The sequence below is a fragment of the Phymastichus coffea genome, unplaced genomic scaffold (assembly GCF_024137745.1).
Source record: "Phymastichus coffea isolate CEN01 unplaced genomic scaffold, Cenicafe_Pcof_1.1 PCOF00070, whole genome shotgun sequence".
NCBI classification, from domain to species: Eukaryota; Metazoa; Arthropoda; class Insecta; order Hymenoptera; family Eulophidae; genus Phymastichus; species Phymastichus coffea.
This window is the reverse complement of record NW_026706881.1, coordinates 1-12,028: the sequence shown is the minus strand read 5'-3', so window position 1 is coordinate 12,028 and position 12,028 is coordinate 1. Positions and strand designations below refer to the sequence as shown.

At 36.9% G+C, this 12,028-nt stretch overlaps 4 protein-coding genes across 7 annotated transcripts; 1 reads left to right on the top strand and 3 right to left on the bottom strand.

Annotated features, from left to right (window-relative positions):
* Window positions 1–45: 45 nt before the first annotated feature.
* On the bottom strand, window positions 46–1,783 carry LOC131667790 (glucose-fructose oxidoreductase domain-containing protein 1). Its single transcript, XM_058941495.1, has 2 exons — window positions 1,296–1,783; window positions 46–1,224 (listed from the first exon to the last, which is right to left on the bottom strand). The coding sequence occupies exons 1-2, from the start codon at window positions 1,777–1,779 to the stop codon at window positions 554–556; spliced, it is 1,155 nt and encodes a 384-aa protein (XP_058797478.1). The 5' UTR covers window positions 1,780–1,783; the 3' UTR covers window positions 46–553.
* Window positions 1,784–2,325: 542 nt separating this feature from the next.
* Window positions 2,326–3,050, top strand: LOC131667791 (large ribosomal subunit protein mL63). Its single transcript, XM_058941496.1, has 2 exons — window positions 2,326–2,490; window positions 2,792–3,050. Exons 1-2 carry the CDS (start codon window positions 2,432–2,434, stop codon window positions 3,048–3,050), a joined length of 318 nt encoding a protein of 105 aa, XP_058797479.1. The 5' UTR covers window positions 2,326–2,431.
* Window positions 3,051–3,354: 304 nt separating this feature from the next.
* Window positions 3,355–7,483, bottom strand: LOC131667789 (apoptosis-inducing factor 3-like). Of its 4 annotated transcripts, XM_058941493.1 has the most exons (8): window positions 6,082–6,422; window positions 5,836–5,996; window positions 5,476–5,768; window positions 4,565–5,249; window positions 4,301–4,506; window positions 4,018–4,231; window positions 3,691–3,946; window positions 3,355–3,498 (listed from the first exon to the last, which is right to left on the bottom strand). In XM_058941493.1, exons 2-8 carry the CDS (start codon window positions 5,933–5,935, stop codon window positions 3,363–3,365), a joined length of 1,890 nt encoding a protein of 629 aa, XP_058797476.1. In that variant the 5' UTR covers window positions 5,936–5,996; window positions 6,082–6,422; the 3' UTR covers window positions 3,355–3,362. The 4 variants fall into 4 exon arrangements, with proteins under 4 accessions (XP_058797476.1, XP_058797474.1, XP_058797475.1 ...); XM_058941491.1 differs by lacking the exons at window positions 5,836–5,996; window positions 6,082–6,422 and adding an exon at window positions 6,441–7,483; XM_058941492.1 differs by having other exon boundaries at window positions 5,836–6,422.
* Window positions 7,484–7,561: 78 nt separating this feature from the next.
* Window positions 7,562–9,914, bottom strand: LOC131667746 (transcription factor atf-4 homolog). The gene is made up of 2 exons (XM_058941403.1): window positions 9,490–9,914; window positions 7,562–9,259 (listed from the first exon to the last, which is right to left on the bottom strand). The coding sequence occupies exons 1-2, from the start codon at window positions 9,757–9,759 to the stop codon at window positions 8,627–8,629; spliced, it is 903 nt and encodes a 300-aa protein (XP_058797386.1). The 5' UTR covers window positions 9,760–9,914; the 3' UTR covers window positions 7,562–8,626.
* Window positions 9,915–12,028: the final 2,114 nt, after the last annotated feature.

Below are 12,028 nucleotides of genomic sequence, written 5' to 3'. Positions count from 1 at the left end.
CTTATTAAAAAAATACTGGTTATTATGAAAACTTAAACAAGTATTTTTAAGCATGAGTTTAAATTGTAAATAACCATTCAAGCAACAAAGTAGTAATTAAATAAATATAATTGAAAAACTTTAAAAAAGCATTATTTTGCACTAATAGATTTATTTGTCAGTTACATAGAAATCATTTGAAGTCTTAACATTATCTGTTTCAAACAGACTATACTCTCAAATAAATATACATGCATGCTTTCTATTTTAAACTTGCTGAGTTATAGCAATTTGATCAAAGTGATACGAAAAGTGCACATGTAAGTGAACAGTTACATTCTATAAATTAATCTTAATGTCTATGTATGATGGAAAGATTTTAACAATGATTTAGTTCATGTACAAAATACTTATTAAATTAGTTTGTTATGTATTGAATACATTTTTAAGGCTTCTTTAGGAAACACTTTTACTTAATCTTATTACCACTAATAATCCAAATGATAAATTTTATGAAAATATCAACATTGGCGAGATAATTTACGGACGATGATAAAAATGCAATGATGTTTATTTAAATTGATATAGCAGTTGCTCTGACAGCTGCACTAAGCAGAGGATTCGGATCTGGTTCTTCTGTCATAATAGTAACTTTAGACCACTCTCTGCGTTTGTTACTCTTTTTCAGAGCATCAATAACAGCTTGAACATATAAGCCATCCTCAAAAGTTGCAGCCTTTGAAACAGGTTCTTTGATCCAGCCCCGTTTGTCTTCTACAGGTTGGAATGCTTCTCTCAATGCACCAATCATTTTTTGGAGACCTCTGATATAAGGCTTTGGAAGAAAGTCTGGGACTAGCAATGATGCTTGTACAGCTTCAGCATCTAAGTGCAAAGCCTCTTCTTGCTGTTCTCTGCAGCCATGTAAATCACCGCTTCTGACAACCAAGTGACCATTAGGTCCGCATATTAAAACTTCTTGAGATAGTTGACCTTGTAGATGGTTGCTAAGCGTTGCCGTCACAAGTGTTCCTCCACTAAGTTCCATTTGGAAACAACAAAAATCTGGTGATGTTATATGTCTGATGCCACTAATGTGTTTTGTTGTTTCAATGAATGTCCTTACAACTGCATGAACTCTTACAGCTCTCTGACTTGTTAAATAAGATATCAAATCTATTACATGGCTACCTACAAGAGCTAAAATTCCTCCACCCATGGTGTCATCACACAGCCAATCATATTCTAAAATGAATATTTAAATAAATTTTAAAATCATACAGCTTTAATTTATTTTCAGAAAATGAAAAGCTTACTCTCTTGCAGCAGACTTCCCATTTGTACTCTTACATCAATAATAGAAATTGGTCCACCAAGATAATTATCTTCTATTTCTCTTTTCATACTAATAAAAGCTGGTAAAAAGCGCAGACTATGGTTCACAATACTAATCAATGAAGGATAATACTGAGCTGCTTTAACCATTTTCAAAGCTTCACTCTGGCTCAAACCAGCAGGTTTATCGCACACAACATGTTTTCCTATTCCTAGAGCTTTGACAGCAATCTGTGCATGTAAACTAGGACAGCACATGATAAATATGAGGTCTACATCCCTTCTTAATAATACATCATCTATGCGACTTGTATGAAAAGGTATTTTAAGATCTGCTGCAATTTCTGAGACTTCTGCTATTGTTCGACCCCAAATTGCTTCAATTTTGAAACCTTTATCCCTTAAGAAAGGGATAAATACTCTTACTACACTTCCAGTTCCAAAAACTCCAATTCCAGGTAACATTTTGTATTTTATTGTATCACTTCAAGAAAACAATTACATAAAGCTTGCAAACAAAGCTTTTTAGACTGATATTAAACAATTAAGTAGGTCCCTTTACAATATTGTGAGAAACTTGGTTGATCATAATTGTTTTTCTTAACATTTTCTTCTAAGAATAATAAACAAACTTCCCGCACGTGAAAAAAAATTTTTTTTATGACGGTATATATTTAAAAACTGAATAAGAATTATACTCAAATTTATTGTTTATCTCTACTTATTTACTTTCAAGCCTTGACTATATTTATATGTATGTGTGAACAAACGAGGTTATTTGTCCCACTTGACAAACATTATAATTAAAACAGTTTTATCAAAAGAAGAAAAATTAATTAGGTTATTATGCTTTTTCAAAATTTCTACAAACAATAAGCAAAATGAATTTATTCATGATTATCACTTGAATAATTTTACTGTCTTTATTTTACTATTTTATTGGCTTTTTATTTCTTGAACTTGTTTTGGCAGCTCTTGTATTACACCATTTGCTCTCTTCGGCTGCTATTAACTTTGAATGTATGTCGTACGTGTAGTCTGTTCGTAAAATACAGGTCGACAGTAATATTTTTAATCAACGAAGTTAAACTTGCAGTTGGAATATTGATTGTTCATAATGCGATTGACAGCATTTCTTGCCTTCGGCAAAAAACCGATTGGATTCAAGTATAGAGGGTAAATGATGTTTTATTGGTTACTGATTACTCAGAAGTTCTATATCGCTCAACTAACCTTACACTTCGAAACTAATTTTATATGCAAATAGATAAAATATATTTAAAATTTTACTTTTTAATACCCATACTCAAATCTCAATGCTTAAACTATGACTAAGTTTACATGAATCCGTAGGTGTAATCAAATTTACAAAAGCAATGAAATCGAAAGATCACTGTATTGTTGTTACTGTTGCTATTGTATTGCTTTGTCACTGTATTGCTATTCGTTAAAAATATTTTATGGTATTATTTTTTAGAAAAAATCGAGTTGTTAAAGAGATTAAACCATATGAATTGAAGGCTCTAAGAAAGGATTATGAAAGAACAGAAATGAACATGATGTGGTTACGCCATCCTTATTTAACAGTTGAACAATCATATGGACATATGAGTCATTTTAATCGAACAAAGGAATTTTTCATAGAATGCGCAAGGCTCAGAAATGAAAAATTTGCAAAACATGTAACCATAGCTGAGAGATTAGAACATCTAAAAGTTAGTGAGAAGTGGGATTAGATCAAGATAGATATCATTTGAATGAATAAGTTTATTGTTTGTACATAATACAATTTCATATCATTAAAATACTTTCAAAATATAATTATCACATCTTACTTATTATATAATTTTTCACACTTTGTTCAAAGCAACATTGATTTATCTTTGCTGTTACTATTTTCATGTGTAAGCTATTGTTTAGACGATCAATTCTCAAAAAATGCCGGTACATTATGAAAAGTACGTTTTTAAGTACAAAATACTGCTGGAAAGTAAGCTGATAGCTATGCGCTGTTTCAAAATAATTGTCAACAAACATCGCAATTACCATTAGTGCAACAGAAGCCTGTGCAAATTAAATACAATTATTGAGTATTTTAAAAGCTTGATATTAGGAGAATTATTCAACGAAATTCGTTGCATTGCAAGCGTATGATGTCCTCTGTGTTGAAAAGGCCTTGTATTCCTAAAAGTTTAAAAATTTACAAAGTACATAAAAGTACATTATACTCTGACACCTTCATGAACAGCATGCATTATAGTTGTTCAAAAAAAGTTGTCCAGTTATACAAATGAGCACCCAAAATTACAAATGTTTCTGATAGCTTGTTCTTGAATTTGATGTGCAACCAAAGCAAATATAATACACGAAGCTTACGACTTGATATCTTGTACAGGTGTTTGTGTAACTTGAAGATCCTTGGGTTTGTTGCGTATCCACTTGATAGGATCATTTTCTACTTCTTCCTCAGTTAAAGTTTTTCCTTCATAGAGCATATTTGCAAAGTCTGAAACAATGGGATCCCTACCAACACTGCTCATTGCTACAACTTTACCATCTTTGAAGTAGTATGCAAAGAATTTGAAATCTGCTAATGAACCGTGAACTTTTATATTTGACGGTTTTCCGTACCCTATATTAAATGTATTAACAATTAATTTGAAATTCTAAGTTGAAAAAAGGACTTGAACATTGTATTATTACCAGCATAGCGATAACTTTTTCCAAACAAGGTTGTCCAGAAAAATGGCACTGCCTTTAAAGGTGTATTTTTTTTACAAATATTCATGGCTGCAATTTTTCCATGATAATGAGCTAAAGCATAATGGCCAATAGATGCAGAAACTCCAGCACAATGAACTGGAGCATGAGCTATGTCACCTCCTGCATAGACATTCTTTACATTTGTGCTCAAATACTGAATACAAAAGAAATTTATGAAAATTATATAAAAATTTGAGCTAATGAAATTTAGAGCTTCACATACATCATCAACTTCCACACAGCCATCATCTCGAAGCTTAACTCTTGATCCTTTCAACCAATTAGTGTAAAGAGTAGAACCAACTCCAAATATAACTATATCAGCTGGTAATACCGTTTTATCACTTAACATGACTTGGCCTACTACCCCTGGATCATCATCTTTTGGTATGAGCTTGCAGATATTTTGTTTGGATACAAATTTAATACCTAAAATGTAATTAATACAATCATATTAAGAAAAAAGATTAAAAAATTAAGCTTTAACCTTTGTCTTCAAATTCTTTTTTCACTCTGCAGCCAATTTCTTCTCCAAATACTACTCTAAAAGGAATGGTATCTCTTCCAATAACTGTTACAGAAGCAACTTTGTCAACACAGTAAGCAGCAGCTTCAAGACCAATAAATCCTAATCCAAGTATAACAACGTGTTTATCAGATGCAAGTGACTTGTATACATTTTCAGAATCCGTATATGTTCTCATGATAAAAGAGTTTTTCAAGTCAGCACCAGGCACATCGGGTCTTCTAGCTTTTGATCCTGTGGCAATATACAAATATGTATAATTTAAGACTTCACAATTACTTAGAGTGACTATTTGCTTCTCAGTATCCAATTTTATAGCTTCAACTCCTAATTTTGTTTCAATCTTGTTTTGATCGTAGAAGCTTTGCGGTCTCAGTAAAGCTTTTTGGACATCAAAATCCATGACTTTGGAAACTTTTACTCTGTCATATGGCAAAACTTTCTCCTTACACACCATTATAATGCGACCTTCATAGTTCTCTTGTCTGAGAGTTTCAGCACATGTAGCTGCTGATGGACCACCACCAATAATCACAACTGTTTCAGGGTGATCAACTTTGAAACCACACATGGCTTTTGTTCTCTTATTGGCTTTAAGCTCTGAACGTTTTGCTTTAACTTTGACCTGGCCATTAAAAATGGACACCTTGAAACAAGGAAAAATGAAATGTTATTGTAAAGTTGTTTTGAATTTACATTACTTGATTATGTTACAAATGCTTTGCCTAAGAATCAATGTGCTATGAACAAGCTGATGAATAATTGTAAAGCAATACACCTACATAATCAAACTAGATGCTACACATATTATCATGAACTTATAAAATTACAGATTTATGACTAATCATGAATAAAACTTAGATTCACAATACTTTGTAGCAAGGCAAAGAATCTAGTCCAGGGTAATCCTCGATGTCACCAGTCTTGATGTTAAAGCAAGCTCCATGCCAAGGGCACCTAACTCTTCCCTCTCCCAGTGCACCAGTGTTAAGAAGAGCCCCATAGTGAGTGCACTTTGTGCCAATAGCATGTAGTTCTCCTTGCTGTTTGATCAGTAGAATTTTTCCTCCATCGCTACCCAAAGGCAGTAGTTTCATCTCATTTTCTTGAATATCTTCTTCCTTGCAAACCACATCTTCAATGTAGTCTGCACTCTCTGCTTTGCCTTGAATTTTTAATAAACAAGGAAGTGAACACTTGCCATTTAAGATTAATAAGCAATACTAGCTTACTGGGACAATAACAGCTACGGACATTAACATTAGTATTGTTTTTATTGATTTCTCTTGGTGAGCCAGATAAACTGTTATCAGTTTTACATTTATCGGACATTATTATGCGTAAATTTATACCTATAGTGAGCGTGTTCTAATTTCGTAATCACGCGCACATTCTATAAAATAAGAAAAACCAAATCAGTTATAAACTGCTGTTATCAAGGACATATGCATACTTTCACAACTTTGAGCAATATTTACAGCGTTTTTTCTTTCTTAGATCCGCTCAACGGGGCTATAACCTCCTGCGCGACAGCCCAATGCAAACATTTAATTATGTTTTTACACCATTTCGACCTTCAATACTTCGAATTTCGAAGTCTAGAGAGAGACAAAAGGCAATCAAGATTACACCATTAATTTATATATTCGAAAGTCCGACTGATCTGATTGTTTAGTTTTAAATTTCGCATGGAAAGCTCGCTCGCATTGATTTTCAGGATAAAAGCATATATATATATATATATAGATATACGCGCACACAAACACACATATATGGCAAGGCGAACGCTGTATTTTGAGAATCCGACTACACGAAATGCACACAGATGGACACTTACCATCATACTCGTTATCGGATTTGCAGGAGAACGAGTTGTTGCCGCTAGCGGACGGTTTGACCTTTCCGCTGTTCTTTGGTGAGAAGCTCTTGCAGTTGCTGCCGCCCATGTTTTGCAGACACTTGTTGGATGTAATGTGATTATTATGCGTCTGCGCGTGTCTAAGGGAGATTATTTCTTTATTGCTTTATCTATATTGCTCTGATGTGACGAGATCCACGTCGAGCGATAGATCTAATTCTTTTATTTTTTTTCGTGACAAATTCCTTTTTTTAAACGCGCTTGTGGAATCTATTTCAAGGACTAGAGTACAGCCGTTAAGGCGTGGCCTCGATTTCCCCCCTGCAAAGTGTGTTTATTCTTAATATTCATCATTGCGATATAATTGTTTTTGTTCGTTCGGTTGACTTGTAAGGATAGTCTGCGCGCGCGTGATCTTTGATCGGACAATTATGCATACTCGACGCGTCAATGAGAATTTGTAATGTGACTGTTTGCCAAGAAGCAATTTTCTTGTTTGAAATAATTCTGGTTCAGTATATTCGTCGAGTTGTTTTTCACATAATTTAATTGCTTTGAGCGAAGTTAGCAGGTATAGATAAGATCGGTATATTCCAAAAAATGTTCTTGTTAATGTAGGAGCTTCCAAGCTTATCGATCATAAATCATAATCATAAAAAATATATACGAATCATTCTACTTGTATTAAAGGAATATTTTTAATAATCAGCCGTAATTATAGTTGAAGACTAATGAATGTTGATGAATAAGTTAAGGAAAAAAACATTACATTGACTCAGCGTGTTAATTTTATGCTTACGTACACTCCTCAATCGTGTATGTTAATTAATTGCATTGGTCGCATTAAAGATTATTGGTAACCTGTTACACGCTAAAACGAAAAAAGATGTACTTACGGTGCTATAGTGGAGCGATCGTCAGACGACTGAGTTGTATAGCGTGAATGACTGTACGCTTGCACCTCGATAGAAAAAAAGTGAAAGGAAGCATGTAGCATCAAGTGGGGATGAACTGTGATTTTGTTATCTGGCCGTCAATAATTGTTATAGGAAATGAATAAATCATATTTTAAGTAGGATGAATTAATAAAATAATGTACATATGTTTGATAACCCACATTTATTTGCTTTGTAATTTATTTCATCGTGATACAATTGCTCGTTCAGTCGAAGGAGTAGTTGTATGACAACGGCGGGTTAAAGGTATACAATGCCGCTCGCACGTATTTGCTTTTTTTTTGTTTCATATAAACAAACTTTTGGAATGAATCCTTAACACATGATCCTCCGGCTGGGGATATCCTGTAGCAAAGCCGAGAACGCAAAATCGATCTACGCCGAAAAACAGCAGATTTCCGTCATTAGACATCACAAGGCTGTCGGTTTCAGTCGAAGCATCTCGATCCACCATTTGGCGCCCCTTACATTAAAATGTAAGAACAAATTAAAGAAAAACGAAATTCATCGCTGTATCAAGTGAATAGATTGCGAAAAAATGTACAATTTTCTTTTATCATTATTAGTATTTGTTGTCGGTAGATTTTTTTTATAAAAGGAGTGAGTGAGAGATCGATGTTTTACGGACACATAATATACATATACACACTTTCGATTCAACCTGCAGTGCTCTGTCAGTTGACGTTGACGCATGACAGACGACTTGAGTACCGCTTGCTTCAAGCGCAGAAATATTATTGTACTTACGCAAGAACACAGTGTCGGAGGGTCGTTTAAAAATAATAAAAAAATACATTAAACATATAAGAGCTACTTCTAAAAAATTAAAGAAATATTGGTTGATTAAAAATATACGATACATAATAACAGATAGATAGATAGATAGATAGATAGAGAGAGAATATTTGATTAACAATACGCCGTACATAAAAAAATCAAAGTTACGCCACTTTCGTAGATCGATAAAAAGCCATACATAATATAGATTTAATTCATAGACTAAGATTGTCAATAATAAAAAAAATAGGATGAAAGTAAAGAAACGGGGCTATAAGTGCTCATAAAATTAGAGAAAAAAAAAACAGATAATATAATAAACAAAAGATACAATAAGACTCTAAAGAAAGAAGAATCGTCGCAGCCGTATACCTTGCGCCCAAAAAAAGATCAGCTAAAATCGCGCTTTTCTACTACGAGACGTTTCTCAATCTATTTGAGTAAACCTTTAGCCTTGAACAGGTCACGCATGAGGCCCTTGAGATAGCCAATTTCACGCTGCAGATCCTTGACTTTGACCTGCAGCTGCTCGTTCTTGTTGTTGAGCTCCTGCTCCTCGCCCACGATCTCCTTGATCTCCTGCTTTTTTTTCTGACGATAACGCGTCGCGGCATTCTTGTTCTGCTCTTTTTTGCGCACACGCTTGTCTTCCACATTGGGTCGAGAATATGGCTTGTTACCGCGACGTCCACCAGCGCCACGTCCGGTACTGCTGATTTTACGCGGACTGCTGCTAGTCGATGCCGAGGATGATTCAAACGACCAATCGGGATCGGACGAATCTTCGGAACTACAACTGGTGCTTGAGCACGATGGCGACGGTGCAACGTCTTCGGCGCAACTTCGTACGTACTCGTCTACCTGAGCTAGTTCTTGGGCTACGTCACCGCTGTGTACCAGGGGATCGAGCGAAAGATTTTCGGCGGTCCATTGTTCGGTGACATGTTGTTGCTGTTGATGCTGGTTAATAGGCTCGTTGGTGGCATTGCCGTTGTTCAAGAGTATAGCATAGCTGGTATTCAATGACTGTGGCTGGCCATGGAGGTTGGTTATTGATGCGTGTTCCTACCCAACAATTTTATATTCAGCCTAAATATTGTTACTATTTTGACGAATATTATTGACAATTGCGACAGATTCTAAAAGTTAAACAAGCAAACGGGAACTCGCTTAATAGACTATTGACTCGCACCTCTCCACACAAACATAAAAAGCTCTTTTTTCAAAAAACGAAACAAAATATGCGCACCACCAACTGACATTTCGTCATCAGACCGTCTAGCAAAATAACGTACCTCGTGATACTGATGTTGATGCTGTTGCTGTTCATAGACGAAAGTTTGTTGCTGCTGATGGATCGGCTGCAGTGACACGAGTAGATGAGCTTGCGATTGTAATAGATGTTGTTGCTGCTGCTGCTTGCATAAAATCGGAGGTGGCGATTGAGGCGGAGTTAGCGTGGTAGTAGAAGCGATCTGATGACAAGCCTCGACGTCACCGAGTACCGTCTCGAATTCGCGTAGCAACGATTGGGTGGTGTCGCCGCCGTTCACACCGATTACCATTGGCGTTGCCGAAACCACGTGGATCGGCTGTGGTTTGGCCGGGTATGGTATCGCTGTTACAGCACGATTTTGACCGCATTCCGGCACTGGCAGCTCCTCGAAGATTGGGATGTCGATCTTCTCTTCTAGCCAGTCGGCGAACGATTCTGAAAACAATCAATTTTTGTTGATTACGAGACTGGTTCGTTTGTTTTAATTATTTTTATGACAATGTTTTACATCGATTTTTATGTTTGAATGACTTCTCGTCTTTTTTATTTACTTATTTTTTTTGTTACTCGAGTTCACTCAGGTTCATTTCATTTGTGACTTCATTACGCACTAAGTTAATTATAACCATTCGAATTCCAATGGCAAATTTATAGGTCAGCGGCGAGTTGCTTTATACAATTGATGGTACAGTTCTTGGGAAATAAGCTACACGACAAGTCATGATATTACAGAAATAGGTATGTGTTATCTATTCATATCCCAAGTAACCAAAGTAGCACTAACTAACAATAAATGACGTTAGAAAAACTATCAGTGGACGTTGCTCCCTGTTTAATGTCGTAATTATATTCGAGTGGCTCTGTTTAGCATTGATATATGGATAATTCGTAGTCACACGAGACGCCAACACGATGAAAAGGAAGCAATCGCATTCTTTGAACATCTCGACAAGAAACTTTAGCAATGTGAGCGACGCTCGTACCTTTAATTGGCCGTTCGGTTTGTCGAAGAGCGTTGGCTTGGACAGCTTATGAAGCACGCACTTATGTGCGTGATATACAACTTTGTGTAAGTAACGACCCTTTAGGGGAGCATGGAAAATTATTCGAAAGTCGAACAAATCGCTTGTGACTAACGACAATTCAACGATACAAACGAAAGGCTTTCGACTGTCGAGCAGCGTCAAATTTTTTCCACGAGGCTGAATTGCGACCAATCGAATCTCTGCTGTGAAGCAACGTACTTGAAATTAAACACGACGACTTTACCATCCCAAACTCACTTATCGCAAGTAACGGTAAAAAACAATCTACGTAATTTATTCGTCCGATTGAGAATAAAAAACGAGTCAAGGAAAAGAAGCAGCATTCGCGAGCTCGAATAATGCGATGAATTTAATTCGCTCTCAAACGTCCAATATAGCGAAGCAGGAGCGAACACCGCGGTGACGAGAAAAACTACAAATCGCAAGAATGAAATATTCAGCGTTCGATCAGTGGCTCTCAAGGCCGGCATCGCGCTCGTCGGCTCTCGCGATAAACCCTATTGGAGTTCGCGAAATCCCACAGCACTGATGCAATTGCTCGAATCATACCGAAGCGTTCGTAGTTACTTCGTTATCGGCCCCCGCGACCTTTTCTTCTCTCTCTCTCTTTCTCCCGTCGCGAGGAAACCAACGACAGTTCGCACCTCGCTATTCGCGCAACTATAAGTTATCGATGTTTCCGATTGGCGAACGACATCGTGACTTTTTTTCCCCCCCTTTAACGCGTCAATGTGAAAGTACGCAATTGCGCAAGCTGGAGAGGTTCAATTTCGTTAGCGGGAAATCCGCTATCGTTCTTCCCTCGCCCGACGTGCCGTTTTGCCGCCGACCGGGACCGTCCCGTGACTATTTGCCGCAACGGCGTAGGTCCAAATCTCGATTATTTCTTTCGTGCGCTTTGGCGGCGTCAGTTTTCTCAGGGCATCGATGTGTTGCGCAACTAACGAACGAAAAACACAACTATAAAATGAAAAGTCGGCTAAGAAAACGAGTTTTACGATAGCAATCCGCTTAAACACATCTCTCTTCTCTCTCTCTCTTTCTCTTTTGATTTTTTTCCGAAGACAGATCGTGAACTATGTCGACTCGTACCACACACGGATGGTAAACAGTAAAAAGACAACGGCGCCGTACAGTCGTCGACGTGCCTTTATTTTTTTACATGATTTGCTTCATTAGTTCCGCTCGATTAATCAGGCGAAACACAGTTGCGCGCATAATCAGCTCAAGTTGTCGAATGACAAACGTTGTTTTCGTCAGTAGGCGAGCAGTCGCGCTCCATTCCCAAATCCATCTGCACGTCATTCGCCATTCGTGGGGTTTCGTCGACGCGGGCCAATAAGGCGTGCGTTCGATTCGCGCACGGTTATCGGCGATACGCCCGTTTCGCGCCCCGCATTGGCAGCCAATTCGATAAGTGGCCTTTTTCGGAAAATATCTGTCGCTCCTTTGTCTCAACAACAATTGTCTTCTCCCGCGATAGAGGCAAACGAGCGAGAGCCCGAGTTACGC

Bases quoted from the DNA above. Each gene is read 5' to 3' on its own strand.
- LOC131667746 (XM_058941403.1), bottom strand. From the start codon at position 9,759: ATGGTAATCGGTGTGAACGGCGGCGACACCACCCAATCGTTGCTACGC. The intron at 9,260-9,489 runs GTACGTTATTTT...ATTGTTGGGTAG, and splicing joins ATCAACATCAGTATCACGAG to GAACACGCATCAATAACCAA.
- LOC131667790 (XM_058941495.1), bottom strand. From the start codon at position 1,779: ATGTTACCTGGAATTGGAGTTTTTGGAACTGGAAGTGTAGTAAGAGTA. The intron at 1,225-1,295 runs GTAAGCTTTTCA...TATTCATTTTAG, and splicing joins GGGAAGTCTGCTGCAAGAGA to AATATGATTGGCTGTGTGAT.
- LOC131667791 (XM_058941496.1), top strand. From the start codon at position 2,432: ATGCGATTGACAGCATTTCTTGCCTTCGGCAAAAAACCGATTGGATTC. The intron at 2,491-2,791 runs GTAAATGATGTT...ATTATTTTTTAG, and splicing joins ATTGGATTCAAGTATAGAGG to AAAAAATCGAGTTGTTAAAG.
- LOC131667789 (XM_058941491.1), bottom strand. From the start codon at position 6,549: ATGGGCGGCAGCAACTGCAAGAGCTTCTCACCAAAGAACAGCGGAAAG. The intron at 4,232-4,300 runs GTATGTGAAGCT...TTTTGTATTCAG, and splicing joins GCTGTGTGGAAGTTGATGAT to TATTTGAGCACAAATGTAAA. The intron at 3,947-4,017 runs GTAATAATACAA...CATTTAATATAG, and splicing joins AAAAAGTTATCGCTATGCTG to GGTACGGAAAACCGTCAAAT.